Source organism: Triturus cristatus, chromosome 3_1 (genome assembly GCF_964204655.1).
Source record: "Triturus cristatus chromosome 3_1, aTriCri1.1, whole genome shotgun sequence".
Lineage (NCBI taxonomy): Eukaryota > Metazoa > Chordata > Amphibia > Caudata > Salamandridae > Triturus > Triturus cristatus.
This window is the reverse complement of record NC_140583.1, coordinates 965697994-965725342: the sequence shown is the minus strand read 5'-3', so window position 1 is coordinate 965725342 and position 27349 is coordinate 965697994. Positions and strand designations below refer to the sequence as shown.

The window sequence follows — 27349 nt, the reverse complement described above, 5'->3', positions numbered from 1 at the left end:
CAACCATGGCTTGTCAATTGCTCTCTCATCTGCAGCATCTTCATCATCAGCGAAGATCTTCTAGCCAATTTGCCACCCACCTTGTTAGCGGTTATCTGCAAATGCACTCTATCGACAGCTACCTTGTCAGTCGCTGCCCCGTCAGCGGCCTCTTAGTGATCAATGGGCGGGTAGTTGACAACCTGGTCTATGATCACACTCTCTACCCTGGTCTAAGATCATACTCTCAACACCGAATTACGCTGGCACTACCTCAAAATCTATCTGCCACACGTTCCCTCCAGGCTTTCCAGACAGGAAGATGAGGAGTATAGTAAGGAAGGTGAGAGCAATGGTTGGGGTGAAGACCTTCAGGTGGTACGCTCTAAAGACCAATCACTAGGACAACCTGGGGGCAGAGAGTCCATCACTGAAAAGCACTGTTAATTGTCCACTACCTGCAGTGGACTGGCATGGGTGGTTTAAGAGTACAGTGCTAGCAGCGGCTAGCACACTCTGCAGAAAAACCTTGGTCTCCTGCCACTTGTGTATTGAAAAAAAGCACTTCCTTGTCCCAACTATCTTCTGTTCATCAATGGTATCCTGATTTGAACGGCTTAAGTAAAAAATGTCCTTGAGATGAAACATGCTCCTGTGACAAAAAAAATGATCTAATAAATGTTTATAATACTATCATCAGTCAAATGTTGAGGATCGGAAACAGAGTGGACATTCAGGAGTGGAGGGAAAAGGAAGTCTAGTTTGTTCAATCTTGATAATTTTAATTGCATCATATAATTCTTTTCAGTTACACAGGTATATTTCATGCTTTTAGCCAACAAAAACATGCTTACCTTCATGACCACGGGCGTCTCAAAGTTATATGCTGAGTGAGCCTTCCTCTGAATAAACTTCTGAAACTCTGCATTGGCAAGAAATATTGTCACAATCAATACAAAAATATTTAAGGCACCAACTTCTTTGGAAAATTCATGATATTTTAGATTGATACTTTACCATTTTGGACCATCTGAAAATTAAAAGGCTCGCCGTCATATATATCATGCAGGTGTTTCATTGCTATAATTAAACAGATTTCAAGCACAGACAGACCTAAAGGAAGGGAAGAAATAAGGTTTAGTTTGATCATCTATTAGTCAAGAAAATGAAGTAGATTATACTCTGTTGTACAGTACATCAAATTAATAAAGTTAATAATAGTTGGATAACTTTATTAAATGATGAAAAGAAGCATGAAAGGAAAGTGACAGATTACACAGGATCAGCACTTTTGTCAAGGATCCACACTGAACAGGAACCCAGGTTGACAATGAATATTCAGAATCGTTGGAGAAACAGGTTGTTTTGGAACCAAACGTGCTGGTGAAGCCTGTTTTAATCTAAGATGAGGGTTGGTGGAGGTTGCATGTTAGAAAATATGGACTCCTTTTCAACTGTATTTGGTCCGCAGACCTGGTAACTATCTCTTTCATGGAGGTCTCTATGTTGCATGTCAACTATCCCACCAGTAAAGAGGGGAGCCGAAAGCCCTCTATCAGATTGCTGCTCTGATGTGGACTCTACACAGGTTGTGAAATCCCAAACTGGAGTAGAGGTCTCCTTTTCATGAGTAAGCTGACATTCTAGAACATCCCCATCTATGCCAGTGATGGAGGTTAAATATACGTGCTCCCTCCTTGCTACTATCACTCATAAGGACTAGTCAGGAGTTGTAAGATCAAATCATCGCTTCATACTGGCAGAAAATATTCTGGTGTGCAATTAGAAGCCAAGACAAACCACAAATTATGGACCTATTTGTCACATAGCCTGAAAGAGTGCAAGAAGCTTAAAATTCGTATATGGGACAACACAACCATGAAATTAAGCCCAATAAACCTTGACAGGCACAAAGACAGATAGGTGGCAGTAAGAACAGACGTTTTAAACATGGTTTTTCAAATCTGTAGCATCACAAGCTAGTAGCTCTACTCCAAGTAAAGTAAGAGGCACTACTTTGTCCTTAAAGGCCTTGAACCAGGATCCAACGGATAGTCCACCAAACAAACGGTTAAATCAAACTGAGCCCAAGATGGACAAAAGAGTCTTTGTGATGGTCAAGAGTTATGACAAACTCAATGAGCTCAAAATGGTCACTTCTACAGGTTTTCAAATGCTTTCCTTTTCTCGTTTATTGTCAGAAAGGTTACCATGTAAAGTTGTGAGTCTTGTAACCAAAGAGAACAGCTTTAGATTTACTGTATTAACTAAGTTTGTTTACAGGACAATACTGTTGAAGGGCTTCCAATATACATTGGGGTATAATTCATGAATACATATCAATTACATATAGTAAGCACGCAATGAGGACATCCTCAACTGTTGAGAGAAAAATTAGTTTTTGCCAAGCGCTGTAGCAAGCCAGAGAAATACAGACTATGTAGGATGGGGGCAAGTCTGCAGCCCTGCCTTTGTGGCAGGGATTTTAGGTTTATTCTTACAGCCTTAAACCATACATTAGCCATCTCGAACTTCATACTCTTGATAGTCATACTAAGATGCGCAGGAGTACGAGTCCACACAATCTTCATTGACCATGTGTCGCAAGGCATTATTTGCTGAGTGAATATTATCAGGCAGCTCAGGAAGAGTCTGTTCAGAACCCTTCAGGAAGTGAATATAAAAATTATTTACCATACGCCAAAATGTTTGTGAATCACTTGAATCAATAACCTCTTATATTTTAGCTAAACTTTTGAAAGAAGCAGCAGTTTTTTTCATTAGCCTTTAACTTTCTTGAATTGTTCACATTCACTTATAGATCTGCTGCATCGTTAGTATTAACTCTCGTACTAGAACAGTCTCCCTGTGAATTTCCCACAAACCTCCGAGCAGACCACTAACCTATTCACACATTTTGAAGACCAGCCAAATAAATCCATATCAAGTCCCTGCTCTACAAACGGAGAGAAAATAACTTGGAAGTCACAGATTAATTCCAAACATTTTTGATTGTAACGTGTACAACATCAACATTTATTTTTTTAATGTGTACAGCATTACTGAAGTTGTAGAATATAAAGAAAAGAAATGGGAGTGTGCTAAGTGGGATTCATATCAAAGGCAAAACGAATCTACCTTCTTTATCCATGACATTAACCCCTTCAGTGCCACGCCCTTTCCCCGCCCTGTGCCGGCCGTTGCATTAGCGGGCGGGGTTCATGACGAGATAGTCTCGTCATGGGCACAGCGCAACCGCGCTCCATGACGAGACCATCTCGTCATGGGCACTGAAGCGGTTAAAATGCTTAAAGCTATGAACGTCCTCAACGGGTACAAAATATAATCAATAGATTAAGTTCCTAAACCCGTTAGAAAAATGTGTCTAGAAGAAACACCCAAGGCCGATTTCCTCAGAACATTCAGGGCCTCATGTAGGTAGCATACCAGTTACCACTTCTAAAATACCGAACGATACCGAATCGGTATTTTAGAAGTGGTAACTCGTATGTAGGTAATGAGTCGGTATTTTTTACCGATTCGTTACAATTCGGTAATTACCGAATCGGTATTTACCGATTCGGTAATGAGGCATACCTTCCCATTGAGGGGAAGGTATGCCTCATTACCGAATCGGTAAATACCGATTCGGTAATGGTGGAGAAAATGCAAGGGTGGCAGGGTGTCACATTGACACCCTGTTGCACACCTGATTCGGCCATGTGTGCACATGTGGCACACATACATGCCCTAAGGGCATGTATGTATGCCACATTGCACACTGCTACGCGCTTCCAAATGCATACACACATACATTAATTATTTACCACCAACTAAAAGTTGGTGGTAAATACCGACTCATAAACACACACACACACTCCCCCTACATATCATTTCTGAAATCAGAATTTACCGATTCGGTAAAACTACCGAATCGGTAAAATTACCACATCGGTAACGTTACCGATTCGGTAATTTTACCGATTCGGTAGTTTTACCGATTCGGTAAATTCCGATTTCAGAAATTGACCCCCTACATACCAATAGCCAATATACCGGTCGGTAACGGTATAATTACCGAAAATCGGCCGTTACCGACCGGTATATGGCTACCTACATGAGGCCCTCAGTATTTTTCAACAAAAGATGGAAAATGCACATTTGTTTTGCTGAAAGTGAGCAAGGGTAATGTCTCACAACAATAAATGTATTTCTATGGACTAGGTATTTTTTCCCCCTGAAATTCTCGTGCGACATAATGACATCCAGAAGTCTGGGATTTAATAAAATATCTACTTGGCCATGGGACAGGCTACTTCATAAATCTACTTGCCCTGGAAACAAATCTACTTGTCACTTTGGTGCCGCTAGTGTGGTGAAATAGTATGACAGCAATCTCATTAAAGAGCTATGATAATAGCCTCTCTCATTATGCGGGGGCTCATGTTACAATATAGTTTGAATACTAGCAATTAACCGATGTTGTCACCTTCCTGCAGATCTACATATTGGGGAGGTCGCTGTAAGAAATATTGTTAGGGTTGGGATGCCCTTTTGTGTCTGAGCAAACCTACTAACTTGCAAGTTTTAGGGGTTTTCACCAGCTCTTCTCTAATCTTTCCTCATACTGAGAAAGGTTGGAAATATACTCCTGACAAGGGCAGAAGTAAAATTTATTACAGGGTTGTGAAAAAAAAGTTGTTGGAGGAATATTGAATTTGTAAATGTTCATTTGATTTTTTGTATGAGCTTATCTACACATGCATATTCTCTTGTGGTAAAATGTAGTTCACAGACATCTTCTACGAGGACCATTTCCTGACCTACTTCTGTAAATTCTTGTAAATTGATGAAAGCTGTAAATCTGTACTAATGCAAGGACATACACCATAGTGCACTTTTGTGACTTTCTTTAAGACTTGGGCCCCTTTTTAGGTCATGCGTTAAATACATTTTGTTTTTATTAAAATGCTATCTCTCTCTTTATTGGCTAGCTTCACTGTGAGCAAAGCAATCCACTCTTTCACAGGGTGCATATCGGCACACTAAGTTGTTTTTTTCAGTATCAGGGATTATTGTGGTTCACTGCATCCTCTGATTACACAACGTCTCCGAATTTTAGAAGGAACATACTGACTGAAGGTCACTTAGAAACTGCCATAAGGGACTACGTTTATACGCCTTGGATTGTTGTCTTTTGATTGCGCATTACGATTATTATTATTTTTTTTAGTTGAATAACACATACATACACTACCATTCCTTGCTTACGGCGATTATCTAATACATCATACAATATCTAGGGGTAGAAACCCACTTTACACAAAAGTTCCCAACTTTGTCATCACCTCTACGCAGCTCCAGTTCCACCAAAGGGGATATACATACATTTCCGCAGTAGGCATTCCATTTGCTCCATTTCTTGTCCCACTTTTTAGGGCACCCACGGGTCGTGAATACTTACTTCTCCGCAATCATACACTTGTCTAGTTCTTTCGTCCATACATGGATGGGCAGTGAGTCCGCCGCCCCCCATTTTCTTGCTATTTCTCGCTGGATTAGCGTAAATCCTAAGGTGGCCAGCTGCTGTTCGATATCTGTAAGGTCTGTGGCCAACCATATATTGAGTAGGCCTAGTTGCGGTGAGCGCTGTCTGAATGTGTCGTGGCTCCCACCCATATACGCTGTATCTCAGGGCATTCCCAGATCGTATGGTAAAAGGTAGCAGCTTGTCTGCACCCTCTAAGGCAAAGCACATCCGTCCTTGCGCCTATTTTTGCCAGAATGACCCCTGTTAAATATGAACGATGTAGGATCCTAAGTTGTATCAGTCGGAAGCGGAGGGTGATTTACGCTTCTCTTGGGGACATTAAAGCCTTTTGCCAGTCTTCATCGTCCATAGGTCCCAAGTCACCCTGCCATTGTTCCGAGTTTGTGGAATGTATCAGGTAGGTGGTTACATAGTTATTTATAGGTTAATGATATGGCTTTCGAGTGTAGTGGCCCATCTAGCAGTCTGTCTTCTAACGGTGATGATTCTGGTATATCTTTGAGCTCTGGAAAAGCTGTGATAAGGGCATGTCTAATTTGTAAGTATCGAAACAATTCTCCCTGGGCCATTTGATATTGGCCCCGGAGCTCATCAAAGCTAAGAATAGAACCCTTTTTGATCAAGTCTCCAACCGCTGAAATCCCGATCGTATCCCACTTGTCGAAACCTGGTTGATGACATAAAGAACCCAGTCCCTGGGCATGCCACAGCAGCGTCACTTTTGTGAGGATATTAGCCCAGCCCACGCGTGAATTCACCTGGTGCCAGATCTCTATAGTACGAGAGGTTGGCCCAAAATATCTATTTTTCTGACTCGCATTACGAATTTTAAAGGAAACCAGCGGATGGAAAAAATAAGCCTTTGTTAAGGCGAACGAGTTGGCTGCGCTTTAGTTTTTCGATGAAGAACCGGATTGAAAAAAAATTGCACACATAGGGACCTACTAGTTGTGCTTTGTACTGACTGTCCATATACACGTTTGGCTGTTGCCTCTTTTCTAGTATAAAACAACCTGGGAAACCCACCAAAGCCAAACATTTCCCAAAAACTAGAGACCACGGGGAATCCAGCGAGACAAGACTTGTGTGAATTGTTCCACTGTTTAACCAAAATGACCTGTAAACCTCAAACCAGGGCTAAAAGAAACACTATTTACTCACATTTCTAGGAGTACAGCATAGAAATGTGCTGCCAGTGGCAAAAGTTCCACCATGCTATATTGCCCTCCTTCTCGCAATAAAAGAAGAGTTGAGGGCACATCTATCGCAAGCAAACTGGGTCAAAAGAAGAAACATGACAACTAGCTTTTGAAGTCTTCCTTTTTACTGTAGTTTGGGATATTCACAATCTTTGGATCCGGCATTGTCTGGCACCAGAGAACCCTAACTTTGCAGGCAGCAGAGTCACCTACGGTATGGTGCAATACACCTCCTTTGTTGGGCCGAAGTAGGTGAGTATCTAGAGAAGGGAGACTGGTGGGGATTGATGAAAGTCGTTGCTTATGCTTTTTTTTTTTTTTTTTTACAAAAAGCACAAAGTGACAGAAGGAGTGCTTGAATTAATCCCAGTACTGGTGATCGCTCAGGCCCCATTCCAATCTATTGTTTCAAACCCACTGTATGAACCTAAACAGACCAGCCAGAAGTAAATTAGCCTTGGCCCTGCTCCCACAGGAATAGTCAGGCCCAAACTGCCAGGTAAGGTCATCTCCAGACGGGGGGGGACACAAGAAATTCCTTACTAGTTTAAGCCTACCCAAGTCTCATCAACGAGGCATAGCTCGAGTCCTGTGGATCAGAGTGTTAGACCCATGTTTGGGTATCTACTGCTATAAACATGGCGCTGAAAGGAATGTTTGAATTAATCTGAGTCACTGGCGTTTGCTCACAGGTGGGTCCTGTGTAGGATACAAGCATGAATATGTGAAACCAGTGAGGAAACCTCTACTGCAAAAAAGCCATAGAAGCAGTTTACGGTCCTGCAATTAGGTGGCAGGGATACCTATATGTTAAGTATGGTAAATAGCCAGGACACCAAAGTCTGGATCCAGTACATCTTGCCACATGGCCCTTCAGATAAAGGTATACTCTGTTTATTTCATTTCGGTTCTAGACGGTTTTTCAGCCTGAGGTCTTCCTGTTAAATCTGGTTTATTAATTGAACCGTCTCTCAATTATTTTTATAATATTAAGTCCTCTTCTGCAAATGAGTCCAAAAAGGGTGTGTCGGTTAGCTTCTCTTTCAATATTTAAATCTGGGATAGGTGGCTATTGTGGCAAAAACAATTCTCAGTAAACATTTCAGTATGGTAAACCTCCCTCTGTCTGCCTTGGAGTTTAAAGTGCTTCGCGATGGACTTCTATAGCAGAATAGGAACTGATCATTCTTAAGTAGGTGAGATTTCTGAAAGCATCTCAAAGTTTGCAGCATATTTTTATATTGGGACTCCTGCTTGGGGAAATGGAGGGGTTTCATGATTTAATATTAAAGTCATCATAACTAGATCGGTTAGAAAGACTTTGCCTAATGTCAGCACGTTCACATTTCTTCTTTACACCCTAAAAGCTATATTGGCCCACAACTCCCAATAGAAGTGTTGATGGGCACATCTAACTTGAGCAAACTGGGTTGAAAATCACTAAAAGGGCAATTGTCACGTTCACAGTTCTCCAATACAGCCTACAATCAGTTACTCAACATATTCTGTCCCACTCCGAACATTTCACCATTTAACAAAAAACTGATTACCTTGCCCCAAGCAAGGGGGTACCTTGTGGCTTATCAGGTTGGAATAAATCAGCAAAGGAGAGTGAAGCCTTCACATGTCATTTTAGCCCTGGTCAAAACAGCCAATGTCTCCGCTGCACGACCTGTCCTGACATACAAGGACCTCTCACTCACATGACTTTATATAATCAATTGTAGTGTAGCCTACCTCTGCCCACAATGACACTGAAAATGGCCATATCAAGACATGGTGGACGGATGAGTTCCACACAGATAAGAGAAAAGCTATACTGGACACAGGTGTTTTCTGGAACCCTACCTCATCCAGCAAGTGCAAAGGTTTTGAGGAAGAGAACAGGAATATTCCTGGCCCTGCACCCAATACACGTGAAGGATGCTTCGTCCCAGGGTAGGAGGCCTGAAGCGAGTATAAAACATCCATATATATGTGTCTGTATTAGTCTAAAGCTGGACCGAATGGCCGCCTTCCTGTCCTGCACAAGTGTCAAATCCCAATCTATGACAATAAGAGTAACCAGTCCAGTTTTCCATTTATTTCAAAGTAAAATTGGCATTTCTGGCATGTTGCTCTTAAATATTACACATTGTCCTCATATATGGAAATATTTCAGCAACTCGAGGCAGTTGATTCTTTCTATATGTCCATAGGCTGTGGCATAGCTGTATCCATTAGAAACATTCGTTCTTTTAGAGGTTATATGCAATCTAAGTACCCTGATCATGTTCATGTCAACCCTTCCAGTCACGTCCACCTAACTTAATTTCAACCATTTTCTTCAACACTTCCTCACCAAGAGGAGACACTGTTATCTATTTACATTTGCACTCAAACCTGGACATACCTCACGTCAATGCCTTCAAGACAGAGCAAGTGTCTTGCCGTAGGTACCCAAGACTCTACTACCTACATATGTAATGCAATTAGGACAGGTCACAAATGGACAACATCTCAAGTCAGAGTCAGTAATTGGAGAACACACTCAGGAGGATGCCAAGTAGTAAGGTTTAAAGTTTGGTAAGAGGAGCCCCCACAAATGAACATCTCCTCAAGGTTAAATTCCATTTCACAAAAAGCGCTGAGATCATAGTGATTTTGATTCCTAAACAGTAAAACCCATTGCATCTCATCCGCAAATTGTAGCTAGCCCCAGGCACAATCTATCACTATCAAGAGTGAAATGATTAGACTTGGCTTAATTTATAAAGAAGCCACAAAGGAGTCTAAAATCAACAAACACAGTAGTCACGGTATTATGAACCCCGGATCGGCAAATGGAATGAGAAGCTTTACCCTCAAAATGCCCATTTTCAAAAGATGTACTCAATACATGGTACAATTAAACTTGCCAATTTCTTACCATGCATAAGGTTTGCTTTCGAGTCCATACTTCGTAGCCTACTGGCTTCTACAAGATCTGCTGCATCAATTAAAGGGTGTGAAATCGTTACACGACTTAGGGCGAGCATCTGAAAGTAAGCGAAAACGTGTCATAACGTAATTTATATTCATATTGAATGCGTTTAGAAAAGTTTACGTGGGCCTAAATTATTCAACATTAGCCAATGAGGCATGTAAGGTACATCTAATGCACAGCATGAACATAACACGAATTATAATACAGATAATTTTAAGCACAATTTTATTTTAAGAGGAAAAGATAACTTCCCTTTCATAACTGTCTTTCTGATAGGTACCTAGATCCTAGAAAATTCCTTTTACGAACCCGCCGGGGCACATGGCTGGTAATGGAAATGTTTTCATAGCAGTAGTTGATCATGAGCAGTAGGTAGTGTGTGCCTACTCTCGTAGATACACGAGCCGCCACAGGAAGTAAAGCAGTAGGCTCGATGTAAGTAGCCACAGGCAACAATGACTCCTTTCCACCAAAATATTCTCTTGCCACACAGGTGAAGGATGTAATTTGGGGGAGCCATTCCTGACAGCAACCAAGAATATTCAATCCGGCTGAATCTTTAAGACAGATGTCTTTAAAATGGGGGGCAGGCCTCAATTGATCCCCGGGGGTGGGGCGCCAGGCTACGGTCAAGAAGAAAATTAGTTACTTACCTGTAACTACGGTTCCACAGTATTGGTATCTTTCATAGATTCACATGATTGAATCATCCCAGTCATTGGAGTGGGAGTCCCACGGTATCATTATAAAAGCATTAAATACTATAATCATAGGCTACACTGCATTAGCCTATCTACATTCATTAGTAAAAAAGAACCAAACTTAACATACATACATATCATATTTTGATTATTAGCATATCAGCAGTGTAGCATGAGCAAGAAGCATTATATATCTATAATGGAAAAAACATATAAAGTGAAAATGGATCACCTCTAAGAGTGGAGGCTTACCTTATTGGAACAAGTGACGTAAGACTGCTTGTTCTACAGTTGAGTCACTGCAAGTTGCCACATCCAAACAATAATGCAGCATGAAAGTATGTGTGTTCTTCCATGTTGCGGCACAGCAAATCTTGTCTAACGGGATACCAGCAAACAGGGCAGCAGAAGAGGATACTGCCCTTGTGGAATGCACTTTAGCCTTGATCGTGAGTGGTTTACCCACTTTAGCATGGCAGAGTTGAACAGTTGTTGCAATCCATCGTGCAATAGTTGTCATTATGACTGAAGCACCCAGTTTGAGGCCCATATGAGATTAGCAACTGATCTGTTTTCCGGATTGGTTTAGTCCGTTGCAAATAAAACTTAAGACATCTAGAGAATGAAGAGATTTGTCCGCTGGTGAGGATGGATTTGGAAAAAATGTGCTGAGGACAACAGGTTCATTAAGGTGAAACTGGGTTTGAACTTTCGGAATACATTTTGGATTCGTTCTGAGTAAAACATAGTCGTCACTGAATGGTAGAGAGGGTTCTTTAATAGTGAAAGCTTGAATTTCACTCTCTCCTTGCTGAGGTGAGAGCCAGAAGTAATGCCACTTTCCAGGTAAGAAACTTGAGCTCTAATATGTGATTAGGCGCAAACGGTAGTTTCATCTGTTGCCAAAGGACTATGTTGGGACGCCATTCTGGCGGAGGAGGTCGAATGGAGGAAAAGTTCTGAAGAACAAGTTACTTACTTTCGGTAACGATGTATCTGTAATAGGCAGATATTAGTTATAGATTCCTTACCTTGGAATTACCCCGAGGCGTCAGACTGGATCTGGAGAATTTTTCTTCAGCAGTACCCCTACGCGTCGGTAGGTGGTGTCGGTCGACTCCGCGTCAGTTGTCGGAATCATGGTCGTCGGGATGACGTCGCGGTGCCTACCTAAGACACCGCCACTGCGCGCGGACGTAAGTTCTGACATGACTTTCCACACCAGAAGAGCAGTCATGCAAGACACTGACCACTGATGCGCCAAACTAGGGCCCTGCAAGGGAGTCCCTATCCCTAGAAGTCAGTCGCAGAGTGGGGAGGATCGGTGGGGCGGTAAGGAATCTATAACTGATATATGTCTCTTACAGATACATCGTTACCAAAACTTGTTCATCTGAAATAAACCATTAGTTATAGATTCCTTACCTTAGAATATATACCCCAGCAATACCAACACCGGAAGAGGAACTATGAACCAAGTTCACACCAGAAGGTTCTGGAGGACAGAAAGGACAAAGTAGCAGTCCCTCCGGTCTTGACTATCCAGGCAATAATGTCTGATGAATGTGTGCATAGAAGCACACGTGGCCGCTTGCCAGATGTCAAGGAGTGGGACTCCACGTGACAAAGCAGTAGTTGGTGCCGTAGCTCTAGTGGAATGAGCTCGCAGCCCCAATGGAGGTTCCTTTTTAGCTAAAGCGCAACAAATCTTTATACAAAGGACAACCCATTGAGAGATGGTACGCTTTTGCACAGCCCGACCTTTCTTGGCACCCACATAGCCAACGAAGAGTTGATCATCCACCCGGAAATCCTTTGTGCGGTCAAGGTAAAAAGACAGCGCATGGTTTGGGTCCAGACGGTGGAGTCTCTCCTCCTCCTTGGAAGGGTGCGGAGGTGGGAAAAAGGTGGGCAGAGTAATGGTCTGTCGATGTGAAAAGGAGTGACAACTTTAGGTAGGATCGAGGGCCTCGTTCGAAGCACCACTTTGCCGGATGAACTGAGAAGAAAGGGGGCTTAGAAGAAAGAGCCTGAAGCTCACTCACTCTGCGAACAGAGGTGATGGCAACAAGAAAAGCAGTCTTCAGAGTAAGGAGCCTTAGAGGACAGTTATAAAGAGGCTCGTAGGGAGCACACACAAGGTAAGTCAAGACAAGGTTCAAGTCCCACTGAGGCATTATGAAATGAGATGGAGGAAAGAGGTGAATAATGCCCTTAAAGAACCTATTAACAATAGGGGACTTGGGGAGGAGCCAAGATGGCGACCGGAGCAGACGCTTGAGCGCCCGGCTCCGCCGGCCCTTGGCCTCGGACTATCATCCTGATTCCTATCCTCGCCGATTTTCGAGGTGCAACGTGCGCGACGACGCGCTGACCGCGCCGCTTCTTTCCCGGAGTCTGAGCCCGCCCGGATGCCGGAGTTCTTGGTGCCTTTGTTCTCCGCGCTGGACCCCTGCTCTATTGTGGCCTTGGCCGGCCCCCTGGAAGCTCCGCAGTCACTGGACCCCCGGCGCAAATCTGAGCTCCGCGGCCCCGATCCCGCCTCACACCACGGATTGTCGCCAGATGTGCCGGGGGAGAGACGCCCGGACACCTCCTTCACCTTTCACCTGACGGGCTGGAGTTATAGGGTAAGCCCCGGTGTGGCGGGTCGCCTGCTTCGCTCTGAGGCCCGCGCTGTGGAAGGCTGCGGACCCCCTTCTTCTATTGCCTAGTCGGCTGCAAAGAGAGTCCGAGGGAGGGGAAGCGACTGTTGGCTTTCACCTGTTGCGGCGTAGACCTGCGTGGAATTGCCTCCTTGTTACGACCCCCCCCCCTGGCCACTGTACCGTTCAGCGGTAAAACATGGCGTTGATTGCCTGCTCGCTGCTGGGGGGCGATGCTCCGGTCTCGCCCGCTGCCCGCTTCGCCCTCCCTCTATCAGACTCCAGCTCCACAGTGCCGTCCCGGATTGCTGCCGATGTGGGGGCGCAGCTTCCGCTGACATGCGGCTCCGTTCTGGCTGCCCTGCGGGACCTTCGTCTGCAATTGTGTGTTGGCTTGCAAACGCTGAGTGAGCGGCTCGACTCCATACTGTCGGCTGCGGGTCGTGAGCGCCCCGTTTGTTCTCAACAAGACGTGGGTCTGCCAGTGCTTCTGTCCTCTTGCGGGGACGCAACGACTGTGTATAACCGTGCTACACTGGTGTCTGCATCTGGCTTTCCCGGCACCCAGGATCAATCGATCTCCTGCTCAATTGTGGACACTTTGTTTCCCCGTTCATTGCTGCCTGCTTTGTTGTTGCCTGCCTCACCGCGTCCGCAAGAGTATCCAGCTGAGCGACACCTGACGTCCTCGAGGAACCGTTCACGGTGGCCTATGGCTTCTTTTATGTGGAACTCCTGTACTTTACAGGCCAGGTCTGGATTCTATATGGTGCACAAGGGGACCTCAATAGATGATCGGCGGCCATTTTGTGACTCTACTTCTCCATCTTCTCCCAAGCGGCCATATTGTCTTTGTCTGCACGGGCTGCGGTGCCTTCATGTGCGGGCTAGTCTAATCTTACGCCCGCGATCGGGCCAGGGCTAGATTGATTTCTATCACCATGGTGTCACGGATGGGCTGGACTGGGACTGGAACTGTCTGCATATGTTGTGCGCACTCGTCGCGATTTGTCTGCCTTCATTTATATGGTTGTCACACGTTATCTTCACACGACCGCCTTTGGGTGTAGTGGGTTCTTAGTGTGTGGAGGCGTAGTTGGCCGGTGGTTTCGGGCGCTCCGAGGTTACGTGGGCTCCTCCCCGCTTTCTTCTTTGTTTGCTTATTTTCTTTACTCTATTCCTACTTTCTCTCTTGTCTATATTTCGGGTTCATTGGGCGACAGGCACTATGCCGGGGGGGGGGGCAGGCCGTAGCCTCCGCATTGGTGTAGGGTGGGGGGGTAAATTACCTTTTCTTTTTAGTTCTATGGGCCTCTTTCTTCTATGTCTCTGCGCTATACTTGTTTCCGATTCGGGGTCCGGGTGTGGGGTGGATTGAGTGTGGGCGGCTTTGGAGGGGTGCGTATTTACTCATGTGACTATCCTGTTCTATAACTGCATCGCCTCACTGTCTGAGATTTTCTATGGCCGTTTTAATGATGCTGCTGCTCTCCCGTGTGATGAAGCCATCTTGCGGACTCGAATCTCCTTGGTTCTATCCTCTACTGACTTTTTCCTCGATAAAATTATTTTGAAAACCTTAAAATTAACCTTTACTTCTCCTTCCCCTGGTGTCAAGGATCTCTCCAGTGTATAACTCCTGAATCGTTGCTAATCTTGACCATTGACGCACAGGGGTTGTAATGTGTGTCTCAGTGCTTAACCGTTTTGTGGCCGGCCTGATGGTTGTAGGCCCGTATTTGTCCTTTTCATATGCACAAATAAAGGTTTTAAAAAAAAAAAAAAAAAAAAAACAATAGGGGACTTGAACAAAGAGTTGACCTGGCAGCCAAAGAAAAGCAGAAATGGCTACCAGGTAGCCTTTAAGAGTGCCCGGGGGGCGTGGCCAACCGCCGAGCAGCATGGCCACTTTTTGAGGCGGCTGTCCGAGCACACCCGTTCGGGGATATATCCGTCCACTTATCCGATAAAGGCGCTCTACAATTGAAAGGCCCCTGCACAGGAAGCCAGCATGAGCACATTGAAGCGTGGTACAGCGAGTTTCAGCTGGGAACCGCTGAGAAAGAGCCACTAAAGCGAGTGGCCTGTAATAGCGGCCTCTATGGTGGAGGAGGGGTGCATGAGTCCCGGTCTACACTTGCACGAACTCCCCTTGAGAGAGAAGCCCTTGCCGTGGATCGGGCGCTGGCTGGCCCGGTGCGCTGGTGTGGCATAGCGCTGATCCCACTGACCTAGGAGAGATCCAGGACCGGCCACGGGGGAAAGTAAAGATCGCCGAGGCTCTGGGAGAGTGATCAGCTCCGAGTGTGCTGGGCCCTGTTGTGGAAGAGGGGCACTGGAGCCACCGGAGCATGGGCCTATCGGCTGGACTGTGGGGACCGCACATTTGAGCCCCCGGGGCCTCGCTTGAACTTACCTACCCGGAAAGAGTTGACCAGAGCCCCCTGCTGAGTTGTGGTGCAACGGAGGGGCAAACCGGCGCTTGAGGCTGCGTTGGAGACCAAGCCCAGACAACGAGAGCGATCCCTTGCCGACCGGACTTTGCTCACCCGCAGACAAACTGGCCACAATAACGCTGACTCACCCTGAAAGGAGCTGGGGGCCCTGTGTGATGGCGAGTCGAGGGGGCAGAAACGGATGAGGGTCTCCGGTCGCCTGGCCTCCCTACTGCAGACAGCGTGTGGCATCAGCAGTGGTGTTGTCCTTTGAAGATTGCGCATAGGGGGTGCATAGGCCTAGTGATCCCCTGGCGCTGAGGTGCCTGGATGGGGGGTCATTGGGCTTGATGGCCCTCCGGCTGGAACACCTATTATTGTCTTGCAGTCATGCCCGTTGTCTCGCCTGTACGCCTCAGCAGAGACTGGCACGAAGGAACAAGGTGGAATATTGCTGTTCGCGTGCCCCCAGACACAAGTGACCATCCTTAACTACGGGCACTGTACTTACTGCCTTACCGATTCTGGGCCTACACCTAACCGGCAGACATAACCCAGCATTTGAATTTTGGTACACTGCAGAGGTCCCAATTGTTTGAGTTGCCCCCAACTTTCACCTGGACTTGCGGAGACTGGTCATAGCCGGGGGTCGGAATTCCAAGGCCACCACGCAGGCCAAGCTAGAAAAATTTGCTTGGGACAATGGCCCTGGCCCCACTCACGAGGGGGTGGGGGGGGGGAGGGGGGAAGACCTCCCTGAAAAGCAGCATATAGTAGAGGGGGCAAAGGAACCAACGTTACAGTATATACTCACTGCCATAACGACTGTTAGGATGTCATTGGAGTCCAGGATTGATTCCGTGTCATCAGAAGTCCCCCTGATAAGAGCGGACGTGCGCTCCATGAATATTAGGCTCAAGGACGCTGAAACGACTGCGTCCTCCCTTGTTACCGACACCACTGCCCTCCAGGGAAGGGTCGATGTTCTCCAGGCCTTGAATGGGAGGATGGAGTCGCAGTTGGACGAGTATGAGGGGCGCTCAAGGCGAAACAATGTTCACTTTTCGGGGTTCCAGAACGCGCAGAAGACCCGTCAATGATTTATTTGTCGAGGACCTGGTTACTACTTACCTGAAACCAACCTGACTGTCAACGTTTTTCAAGGTGGAGAGAGTGCATAGGGTGCCGGGGGCAGCCCTAAACCCGGGGGTATAGTGGGCAGAGCACCGATCAATGGCACTGGCGTGGGGTTCCCCACGCAAGCAAAGGTGTATACCCACAGACAGGATGGTGACTGCAGTTAAACAAGGGCTCAAATTGTTGTCCTGGAGTGTGAACGGACTGGGTGATAAAATTAAGAGGGGAGTAGTACTTAAATTCACTAAACATCATTCCTCGGATGTGATTTTATGCAAAAGAAACGCACTTACTTGTACAGCAATGTCGAGGTGGGGGTTCAAGCTGGTGGGGCATTCTGCATTTGGGTCTGGGTCTAGAGGGGTGGGAATAATGTTGCTAAAGTCCTTTCCCATGAAAATTGACAGTGTTCGGACAGATAGCCTGGGCAGATTTGTGGCGACCTCAGGGACGTGGGAGGGGCGCACTATTCATCTGGTCTCTGCCTATATCCCACCTGGACCACATGCCCAAGCATTTATAGACCTTGGAAGTCTCCTCTTAGAATTGCCAGAGGGCAGATTTTTGATTGGAGGGGACTTTAACTCCATTGTTTCTGACTCCCTAGACCGCTGGCCCTAGAGGGTTCTGCTTCCCTCTCGTAGGCAGATCCACTGCTTTCTGGAAGCAATGGGCCTGGTGGATACGTGGCAGAAGCTCCATCCAGTGTAACAGCAATACACCTTTTATTCAGGTGCGCACCACAGCATGTCCAGATTACATACTTACCCTAGAGTACCAAGTGGATAGTGTCAAGGTGGTGCAGCACTTGGCCAGGGGAATATCTGATCACTCGCCCGTCCTGTGTAGACTGGAGGTGGGAGAGCCCTCGGTGGGCAGAACTGCCCCGATTAAAGAGACACAATCACACGTGAATCGGAATTGTACTTTCAAGAAAATGAGGGGTCGGTCGAATCGGCTGTAACAATGTGGGAGGCCTACAAAGTGGTGATCCAGGGGGTGGCGATAGCTCAGATCGCGGGGTCACAGAGGGAAAAGCGATCGGCCATGCTCCGCTTGGAAGGCGAGATATTACATCTTGAGGGGCAGCTTCGGGCACACGAATCGGAAGAGGTTGGGCAGGCCCTGCACATTAAAATTAAGGAGTATACTGATTTAGATACTGACGCAGCCAACACAGAGCCACACTTAGCAAAATCTACGACGTTGGTGATAAGGCCGGGAAGCTGCTGGCCTGGTTGGACCGCAGCGATCAAGCTAGCCACATAGTGGTAGAGATAGAGTCGGTAATGGGAGACCATCTCACTGCTCCGTAAGAAATCGCAGATGCCTTTGGTCAAAACTACCAATCTTTTTATATGTCCCAGTCCCCACACAGAGAGGAAGAGGCAACCGCCTTCCTGAGAGACATCTTGCTCCCGACCCTCACTGATGAGGAACGCTCAGAGCTAGATCAGGAGCTCACCACCATTGAGGTAGGAAAGGCCATCCAGGACCTAAGCAGTGGAAAGGCCGCAGGTCCCAATGGCTTGCCAATTGAATCGTTTAAACTAACTTCAAACAAGACTGCTCCCTACCTCACTAAAATGTTTCACGAAAGCAAGGCAGCGGGACTACTTCCTGCAGACCAGCGGCTGGCAATGATCGTGGTCATCCATAAAGACGGCAAGCCAAAACTAAGTGTTCCTCCTACAGACCGATATCCCTACTTAACGGGGAAGCCAAGATATTGGCAACAGTCCTGGCCTCCCATTTCCTTCGGGTCATCACAAAATTAGTCCACCCGGATCAATCAGGGTTGATGCTGGCAAGAAATACCTCCCCCAACCCGTGCAGACTTCATGGGGTACTAAACCGTGCTGCAACAATTAGAGAAGATGCAGTGGTGGTATCTCTCGATGCGGCCATGGCATTCGATACCATTGAATGGCCCTATCTGTTTGTAGCACTCCACAAACTCGGACGGGAATACATCGGTTGGGTTCGGCTACTTTATCAGCAACCGCTGTCCCAAGTGGTAGTCAACAATAGGAAATCCACCACCTTTGCACTCAGTAGAGGCACTAGACAGGGCTGTCCACTGTCCCCACTGCTCTTTGCTTTGATCCTTGAGCCGCTGGCTATGTGGGTGCGGAGAGATCCTATCACCAGAGGCCTTAGGTGGACACAGGGATGGGAGGACCGCATATCGTTATACGCTGACAATTTTCTGCTCTACTTAGCGTCACCAGCGGACTCCCTGAACTGAATCTTTCACATATTCTTGGTATTTGGTAGATTCGCCGGGTACACAATAAACTGGGCCAAGTCCATGCTCTATGTCCTTCATGGTAAAATACCCTCGCTTCCCCAGGGATTCCAGATAACAGAGGCGACAGGAGACTATTAAATATTTGGGGACCTGGGTCGGTAGTACCCGCCTTCTTTTTTTTTTTTAAACGCAACCTCCTGCCTCCCTTGCAACGGCTCAGGAGCGACATCCAGCACTGGAGATCGCTCCCACTGTCCCTCCTGGGAGGCGCAGCATTATTCAAAATGATATCCCTCCCTAGATTTTTGTATGCTTTGCAAATGCTCTTTATCAGGTTGAGGCAGGGTACTTTAGGGAAATCAACCTCACAGTCCGTGACCCCCTCTGGGAGGGCAAGCCACCTCGAATCGTCACTCACAAGCTCACTCGGGGTTGGTTTGATGGAGGCATTGGACTTCCTTACATTAGAAAATACTAGTGGGTGTCCCACCTTGCAGCTATCAACCAGTGTACATACAAACCGCACGGAGACCCCGCATTCCAGATTGACAGGTGGCTCCTACCAGGGGGTACTTTAGAAGGGGCATTGTATTCATGCTCGGTGAAACCAAAACAGACGTGTCACACGGCGCGCGCGGTGCATATGTGGAGGACGGCGATGAGATGCCGGAGTTGGAAGGACAAGATTACACAGGCCACACCAATCTGGTACACCGATCAACTGGGCACGCTGATTCACACGAAGGGTTTTGACCGATGGGACCTGATAGGAATTTCGAAAGTGGGGGATTTGTGGAAGGCACGTGACGTAGATTCCCTTTGCCCAACTACAAGCAGAGTACAAGTTGGCGTACACAGAGTATTTTAAATACTTACAAATCAGGCACGCTTTGTTAGTAGTGTTGCCCAGGAGGGAATCGCTACCCAAATCCACCCCGCTTGAGGATAGAATACTGGATGGGGATCTGCCGGAGAAATCCATATCACTTATTTATAAAAAGCAAATTAATAACAAGGCAGACCCGCTGCTCCGACTTCGGGCGCACTGGGACTATGACGTAGCAGGGCTTGATGGTGAAGAATGGCCCGCGGCGTTGGCCTCCCCGAGAGAAGTGGCCATTTCCTCCAGGCTTCGGTTAATGCAATTGAAGGTACAGTATAGGGACTACCTAGCCGGGCCGATACTGGTGTGCATGGGATATAGCACCGTGGGAGGGTGCCCTAGAAATTGTGGACAGGAGGGTACTTTTATTCACATGTTCTGGGAGTGCATGACTATCCAGCGGTACTGGTCGGCGGTTGCAGGCTGCATTGAGGAAGTGGTGGGACAAAAGATTTATTGCAGTATCAAGCTCTGTATGTTAAATGTCTGGGTCCAACTGACCTGAGGGCTAAGGAGCAGATATGGGTGACTCTGGGCCTTATAGTAGCAAAGCGAAATATAGTGCGCAAGTGGAAAGCAAACAACCCACCGCGTATAGCGGATTGGAGTAAAGATATGGACTGGTGCATGATTACAGAACAGACTAATTTATGAAGCCTGGGGGTGCCCTGCCAAGTGGACTCCGTCGGGGTGAGTTGGAATAACTGTAGGGGTAGGATCTGTGTGCCCTCGCAGTCAAGAAATGAGCTGGCAATTTTGGGGCCGAGAACTAAGGAACTTATCACTATGCGGTTTGATTACGAGCGGATTTATCACTTACCCGCCTTGCGTTATCATTTTATCATCACTGCTAATGTATGCATTCCTGCTGATTGTCAAGTCCTGTTTTTATTTCAATAAAAAAAATTATATATAGAAAAAAGAAAAAAATAAATAAATAAATAAAGAGTGCCCAGAGCAGAGCGCTGCTGGGCCAAAGAGGGAAGGAACAAAAGAACCTCAGAAAGAGGGGAAGAAAGGGTATCCACAGCCTTTGCTGTCCACCATGCCGCAAACTAGTTCCATCGACAGGTGTATACCATCTTGGTGGAGGGACACCTGGCTGCCAAGATGACATTACAGACTTCGGGAGGAAGTTCAAATGATGTCAACTGTCGCCACTCAATCTCCACGCAAGGAGGTGGAGGTTGGACAGGTTTAAGTGGAGGACGGTCCCCTGCTGCTGTGACAGAAGAGCCTCCTGAAGGGGCAGTATGATCGGAGGATCGATAAACATGCTCAGGAGCTCAGGGTACCAGACTATTCGTGCCCAGTCCGGTGCCACAAGAATGACTTGGGCCCAGTCGCGATTTGTCTTCTTCAGCACTCGGGGCAGAAGTGGTACAGGCGGAAAGGCGTACAGGAGGCCGCAGATTCACTCGCTATGAAAAGCGTAGCCGAGCGAGTGCCGCCTTGGAAACTCCAATGCGCAAAACTGCTGACATTGTGCATTCTCTTCGGTGCGAACAGATCTAACCAAGGCTCTCCCTACTGCTGAAAGAGACCTTGCACCACCTCTGAGTGAAGACACCATTCGTTATCTACCAGACACCGACGGCTGAGTTTGTCCGCCCTGGCATTCAGAGAACCTGCCAGGTGTTGAACCACCAGGGTCGTGCCCTGATGTTCCAGCCATGTCCAAAGGCGAATAGCCTCTTGACAAAAGGTCCACGATCCCACCCCGCCCTGTTTGTTGCAGTACCACATGGCAGTGGTGTTGTCTGTGAACACCTCCACTGCCTTCCCCTTGAGGGAGGGAAGGAATGCCTTCAGTGCCAAGCGCATCACCAGGATATCCATCAGGTTGATATGGAGCCCGGACTCCACCGTAGACCAGACTCCTCTGATCTCTGCCTCTCCCAAGTGGCCGCCCCATCCCAGGAGCGATGCATCGGTCACCACCCTGAGTTTTGGTTGGGGGAAGGGAGAGGGATCTGCCTCAAACCCAATCCTGGTTCGTTAACCACCACTGCAGTTGTTGCGCAGTTCCCTCTGAGATCTGGACGTAGTCGGAAAGATTCCTCTGATGCTGCACCCACTGGAACTTCAGGTCCCACGGGAGAGATCGCTTATACCATCTGGCATGATCCACCAGCAGGATGCAGGAGGCTATGAGCCCCAGCAGCCTCAGGGTAATTCTCACAGAAATCCAGGATAGAGGCTGAAACATTGGTATCATAGCCCGAATATTCTGGACTTGCTGCTCGGGAGGATAGGCCTAAAACTGCAGAGTGTCCAGAACAGCTCTGATGAAAGGGAGCGACTGAGGGGGGAGTCAGGTGTGACTTTGGCACGTTGATAGCGAACCCCAGCGAATGCCGGAGGTCTGCCATAGTCTGGAGGTGGGAGAAGACAGCCTGGGGCGAGCTCGCCTTCAACAGCCAGTCGTCGAGATAGGGGAAGACTGGGACGCCTGATCTGCAACCACCGCCATTACTTTCGTGAACACCCCACGGGCACTGGTAAGGCCAAAGGGTGGCATGGTGAACGGAATTGCTTGTTGCCTACCAGGAACCGTAGGTAATGTCTATGGGCTGGCAGGACGGGGATTTGGAATTAAGCGTCCTGCGAGTCCAATGCCACCATCCAGTCTCCAGGGTTGAGGGCAGATAGGACCTGAGCCGAGGTCAGCATTTTGAACTTCTGCTTCCGGAGGAAGCGGTTAAGGGCCCTGAGGTCTAAGATAGGGCACAGGCCCTTGTCCTTCTTGGGCACCAGAAAGTGCCGGGAATAGCAACCACGACTTACCTCTGGAGCAGGAACCCTCTTGATAGCTCCTTTGGCCAAGAGAGCTAAGACTTCCAGGCGGAGAAGCACCAAATGATCCTCCAACATGCAATCTATAGACGGTGGCATGGAGTGAGGGGTAATCTCAAAGGGGAGGGAGTAGCCCCTTTGGACTATCTGCAAAACCCACCTGTCTGACGTGATGGATTGCCAGTGGGAGAGGTGATGGGGAATACTGCCACCTACTGGCCACTGATGGGTCTAAAAGGTCAGATTAGGAGGGTTTAGAGGCTGCTGCAGTGGAGGGTGGGGGAGGAGGAAAGGGGGTGGGTGGACTTGACCACTGGTTCCCAGACCCTCATCACTGGATCCCATGCCTGCTGCCACGCAGAGGCTGGGCAGCTTGTATGGACTGGTGGCTGGACTTGGTTGGACGAGGTGGGGTGCCCTTCCATAGCCACGAAAGGCAGACTGTGGTGGACAGGAGGATGCAGCGAGCCCCAAGGATTTGGCAGTAGCCCGAGAATCCTTAAAGAACTCCAGCACAGAGTCTGCCTTGTCACTAAAAAGGCGATGGCCATCTAAGGGCATGTTCAGCAGAGTTGACTGAACATCCCATGAAAAACTAGACGTCCTCAACCAGGCGTAGCGCCGAAGGGCTACCGACGTGGCAATCGTTCTTCCCAACGAGTTGGTGGTATCCAGTCCATAGGGAATTGTGAATTTTGCTGCATCCCTCCCTTCTGGAGGCAGCACCTGCGCAACCGTATCCCAGATGGTATGGGAGTATCAGCCCAAGAGGCACTGGTTTTCACAGACCGCAGTACCAAGCTAGAGGAAGAGAGCATGCGCTTCCCAAGATGATCCAGCTTCTTGGATTCCTTGCCTGGAGGTGCAAAAGAGAATGCGCCCTTGGAAGAAGCTTGGACCACCAAGCTCTCGGGGGAAGGGTGTTGGGTGAAGAGCGACGGTGCTTCTTTGCCTTCTTCTTGTGCTTCGACTTACTTGAAGAGTGCGAAGACTTGGATGAGGTGTGGTGGCTCCGGGACTAACCTTGAGACCTTCCCCTCGAGCAAGACCGGGAGCGTTGCAGAGCCGACTGCCGGGCCTCCAAAAGCTTTTGGGACTGCTCCTGAAAAGACTTCGGATTCATGGCCCAACAGTCGGAGCACGACTTAGGTCGTGGTCACGCTATAGGCACCAGAGGCGCACGACGTGCTGGTCCGTCATGGACATCAGGCTGTCATAGGAGTCGCAAGGCTTGAAGCCGTTCCAACGATGGGACATCCCTCGCGCACCAGAAGTCGAAGGCTCAGAAAAAAATGGCGACAAAAGTTTAGTCAAAAAGTGACTAAGGGGCAAACTCTCTCCAGATCTGCCTCTAGGCTGGAGCGGAAAAAGAAAGAACTGACGTCAGCGCGCAGGGGCGGATCTAAGTAGGTACCCCGACTTCATCCTGGCAACCACGACGACCGATGCGGAGTCAACCGACGCCACCTACTTACGCGCAGGGGTACTGCTGAAGAAAAATTCTCCGGATCCTGTCTGACACCTGGGGGTAATTCTAAGGTAAGGAATCTATAACTAATAGTCTCTTTCAGATTAGTCCTTTCATGAATTGTTTGATGATATGAGAAGAACAAAGGGATGAAGAATTGGAAGAACGTCTGTATCGAGAGATGGCAGCGAGGTGAACCCTAACAAATACATACACCAGTCCTGATTTGGCCAGAGAAAGAAGATAAGGCAACATTTGTTCTGGAGATGAGAGAATAGGGTGGATTTTTATTTCGAAGGCACCAAGAACAAAAACACTTCCATTTCAATCTATGTTTTGTTGGTAGAATCAGCTCTGGCTCTAGACAAAACATCCCTGCACTTCTGTGGGGTGTTTAAATCCTTGAATTCATTGAATTCAGGAACCCTGCATGCAACTGAAGAGAGGCCAGATGCAGGATTTGTCCCTTGCTCATGGTCAATAGGGTTGTAGTCACTGGAAGGCGCGCATGGTTCTCTCCATCTTCATGCAAACCCTGGAAATGAGAGGACATGGGGAAAAGCATAAGCAAAGATTCCTTACCATTTTATCAAAAACACACTACCCTATGACCGTGTCTGAGGTTCTCAGCTGTAGGAAAAACAGCATTTTTGGTTCTCTTGAGAGGCAAAAAGGTCTAAGTTGGGTGTGCCCCACCTCTGGAATATGGAGTCCAGAATCAGTGGATCGACTTTCCACATGACATGTCTGGCCGGATCTGCTCAAGGTGTCTGCTAGATTGTTCTTGACGCCCAGAAGATGTTCCGCCTTGATTGAGATTTGGTGTAGTAATGCCCATTTCCAGATTTTTTTAGCTTCTAAGGATAAAATCTGAGACCTTGTCCCTCCCCTGTTTGCTGAGGTAATGCATGCAGGTGGTGTTGTCTGTTCATATGAGGATGGAGGACGCTTGTATCCTTGGAAGAAACGAATGAAGAGCTAGGAAAATTGCTGTAAATTCTAGGAGGTTGATGTGCATCTTGGAAAGTGACACTCCATTTGCCGCTCACTTGGAGGTCCTGAAGGCGAGCTCCTCAAACTTCTAGTGAGGCATTTGTGGTGAGAATGAAGTTTGGAAGTGTTGTGTTTCGATTTAGATGCCTGTATATAGGTTCCCCTGAATCATGTCCTTATATAGGCACAATTTGCATTGCCCTTATTTAGGCATAGAATCCCAGTCCTTATTTAGGCATTAGCCATGCTAAACAAATACAGGCATGGTCACCTACATCCGTCCATCCCACGTCACAACGAGTTCCTAGAAACCAGACCCTTAAGCGATCGGGACTTTCCCTAGCTAGGATTATTGATTTCTCCAAGAACTCATCTATTATGCATGAACTACTATTCCTTAGGGGTTCATTCATGAAGTCTTCCTCTGCCCGACCTTACGTCAATGCTAGCATTCCTAAGCACCTTCCAGGTATAAATATACCTCCCCTTACCATGGCAAACCACGGCACGACTTGACTGCACGGTTCGCCACGGCAAGTTCAGAAGAAACCATATCCCGGCCTGACGCACTGACCAGACGCGGTCATCCCTACTCCCAGAGAATCCAGCTTCCAGTGTTGTGACTCCCTTTTCGGGGTGTTAGAGTTTGAGACCCAGAAAGAGATTCCAACCTCTCTCATTCTAAAGATATGGAGCTGACTATAACCTAGAGCAGAGGTATTCAAACTGTGGGTCGCGACCCCCAAGGGGGCCGTGGAGTCTTGGAAAGGGGGGGTCGAGCATTTACAGGCCTGGTTTCTGCCTGGAAACCAGAACATGTGCTCACGACCTGGGACGCTTCATTCTAATCTTTAAAATGCTTCAGCTTCAGTTAATATTTTGTGTGGTAGTACTAAGAGTTTTACAACCGGGCTGTGAACTGCATGCTTTTAATCATAATTGTATTTACACCGCGCTTAGTACACCCGAGGAGATGTTGAAGGGATATTTATGCAAAAAACAAATGCATTACTTATGGTCATGTGATACTAAAACCAACATTTTGAAAGCTCCATTTTATCCTAAAAAATGTGCACAGTTTGTAGCAGTCTATCTTATAATGTGTGTAATGCAAGCATAAAATAATGACTTACGCATTCAAAGTGCTTTCTGTCACAGGCTGTGACCTTGTAGCACTAAAATTACACAAGTCACTATTCTCCTCAACACCAACAAAATGTAATTCTGTGGCTCTCTGGTTATACGTAGACCTCTACAGTGCATGAACTAATAGAGGTTTCATAATGTACTACAGTGCATTTCCCTCCGAGTAACAACTTAAAAAAAATATTTTTCATTTAAGTTAACCAGTATTCTATATGTAGCTACCTGATGGTGAAAGACCTAAAAAACTAACAAAATATTTGGGGGCTGATTTATGAGAGGCTTGCACAGCGTCATTTTTTTTGAAGGTCCGGCGGCACAAGCGTCTCAATCATATCTATGAGGCAGCGCAAAGTCACTCTGCGTGGCTTTGCAAAGTCTCATAGATATGGTGTAAGACAAAGCAGAGCAAGTCACTGCGTTGCCTTACTCTATGTCAAGTAGGCGTTCCATGGTCATTGCGATGGGTGTTCCCACGCAGCACCCATGGATTTTGATGCTGCCCCAGATTTACAAAACTATGTAAACCTGGGGCAGCTGCAAAACCTTACTCCTCCCCATAGTAGGGGAAATGAGGAGAAATGTTTTCATTTCCCCACATTATTTCCTCTTTCCATGTGTGCTGCATTGTGCAGCACACATAGGAAGGAGAAAACCCCTCTCTGGATTGTTTTTGTGCAGGAAGGTGCCCCTTCCTGCACAAAAACAATCCTGCCTACATTGGCGTTAGACAGCAATTTGTGCACCAACGCAGGGGGAAAGTACAGGAAAGCACCATATTTCATAAATAAGGTGCATTCCTGCCCTTTCACATTGCCAAAGGGCAGCGCAGCAAGAAGACTTGCGGCGCTGCCCTACACCAGTTTCTCATAAATGAGGCCCTTTGTTTTTAGCCACACCTTTGACTAGGCCCCCACGCTCACTGACCTTTGGTTTGCTAAACACTGTTTAATATTATTTCCCCACTGTAAAAATAATTTGCAGTTGGAATTGAGGGCGTTTATTGTTGTCGATAATGGTCAATGAAGAGGAGTATCAAGTTCTAGAAATTGTCAGGAGGGGGTCCTTAAGCCTAAAAACCTTTGACACGGGGATCCCGCATCAAAGAGTTTGAAGACCTCTGACCTAGAGGGACTCTTGGCATACAAACTTAGTATATACCATACTAGAAAGAAAACAGCACCTATTCTTACCTCGAACTAC

At 47.1% G+C, this 27349-nt stretch overlaps 1 protein-coding gene across 2 annotated transcripts in view; it reads right to left on the bottom strand.

The window, feature by feature from the left end:
* Positions 1-27349, bottom strand: part of ORC4 (origin recognition complex subunit 4) — a 359395-nt gene that overhangs the window by 52368 nt on the left and 279678 nt on the right. For both annotated transcript variants that reach the window (XM_085645614.1, XM_085645615.1), the window contains 3 exons: positions 9638-9746; positions 997-1092; positions 834-901 (listed from right to left, as the gene is read on the bottom strand). In XM_085645614.1, the coding sequence (XP_085501740.1) occupies positions 834-901; positions 997-1092; positions 9638-9746 (273 nt within the window). The remainder of the gene's footprint in view (positions 1-833; positions 902-996; positions 1093-9637; positions 9747-27349) is intronic.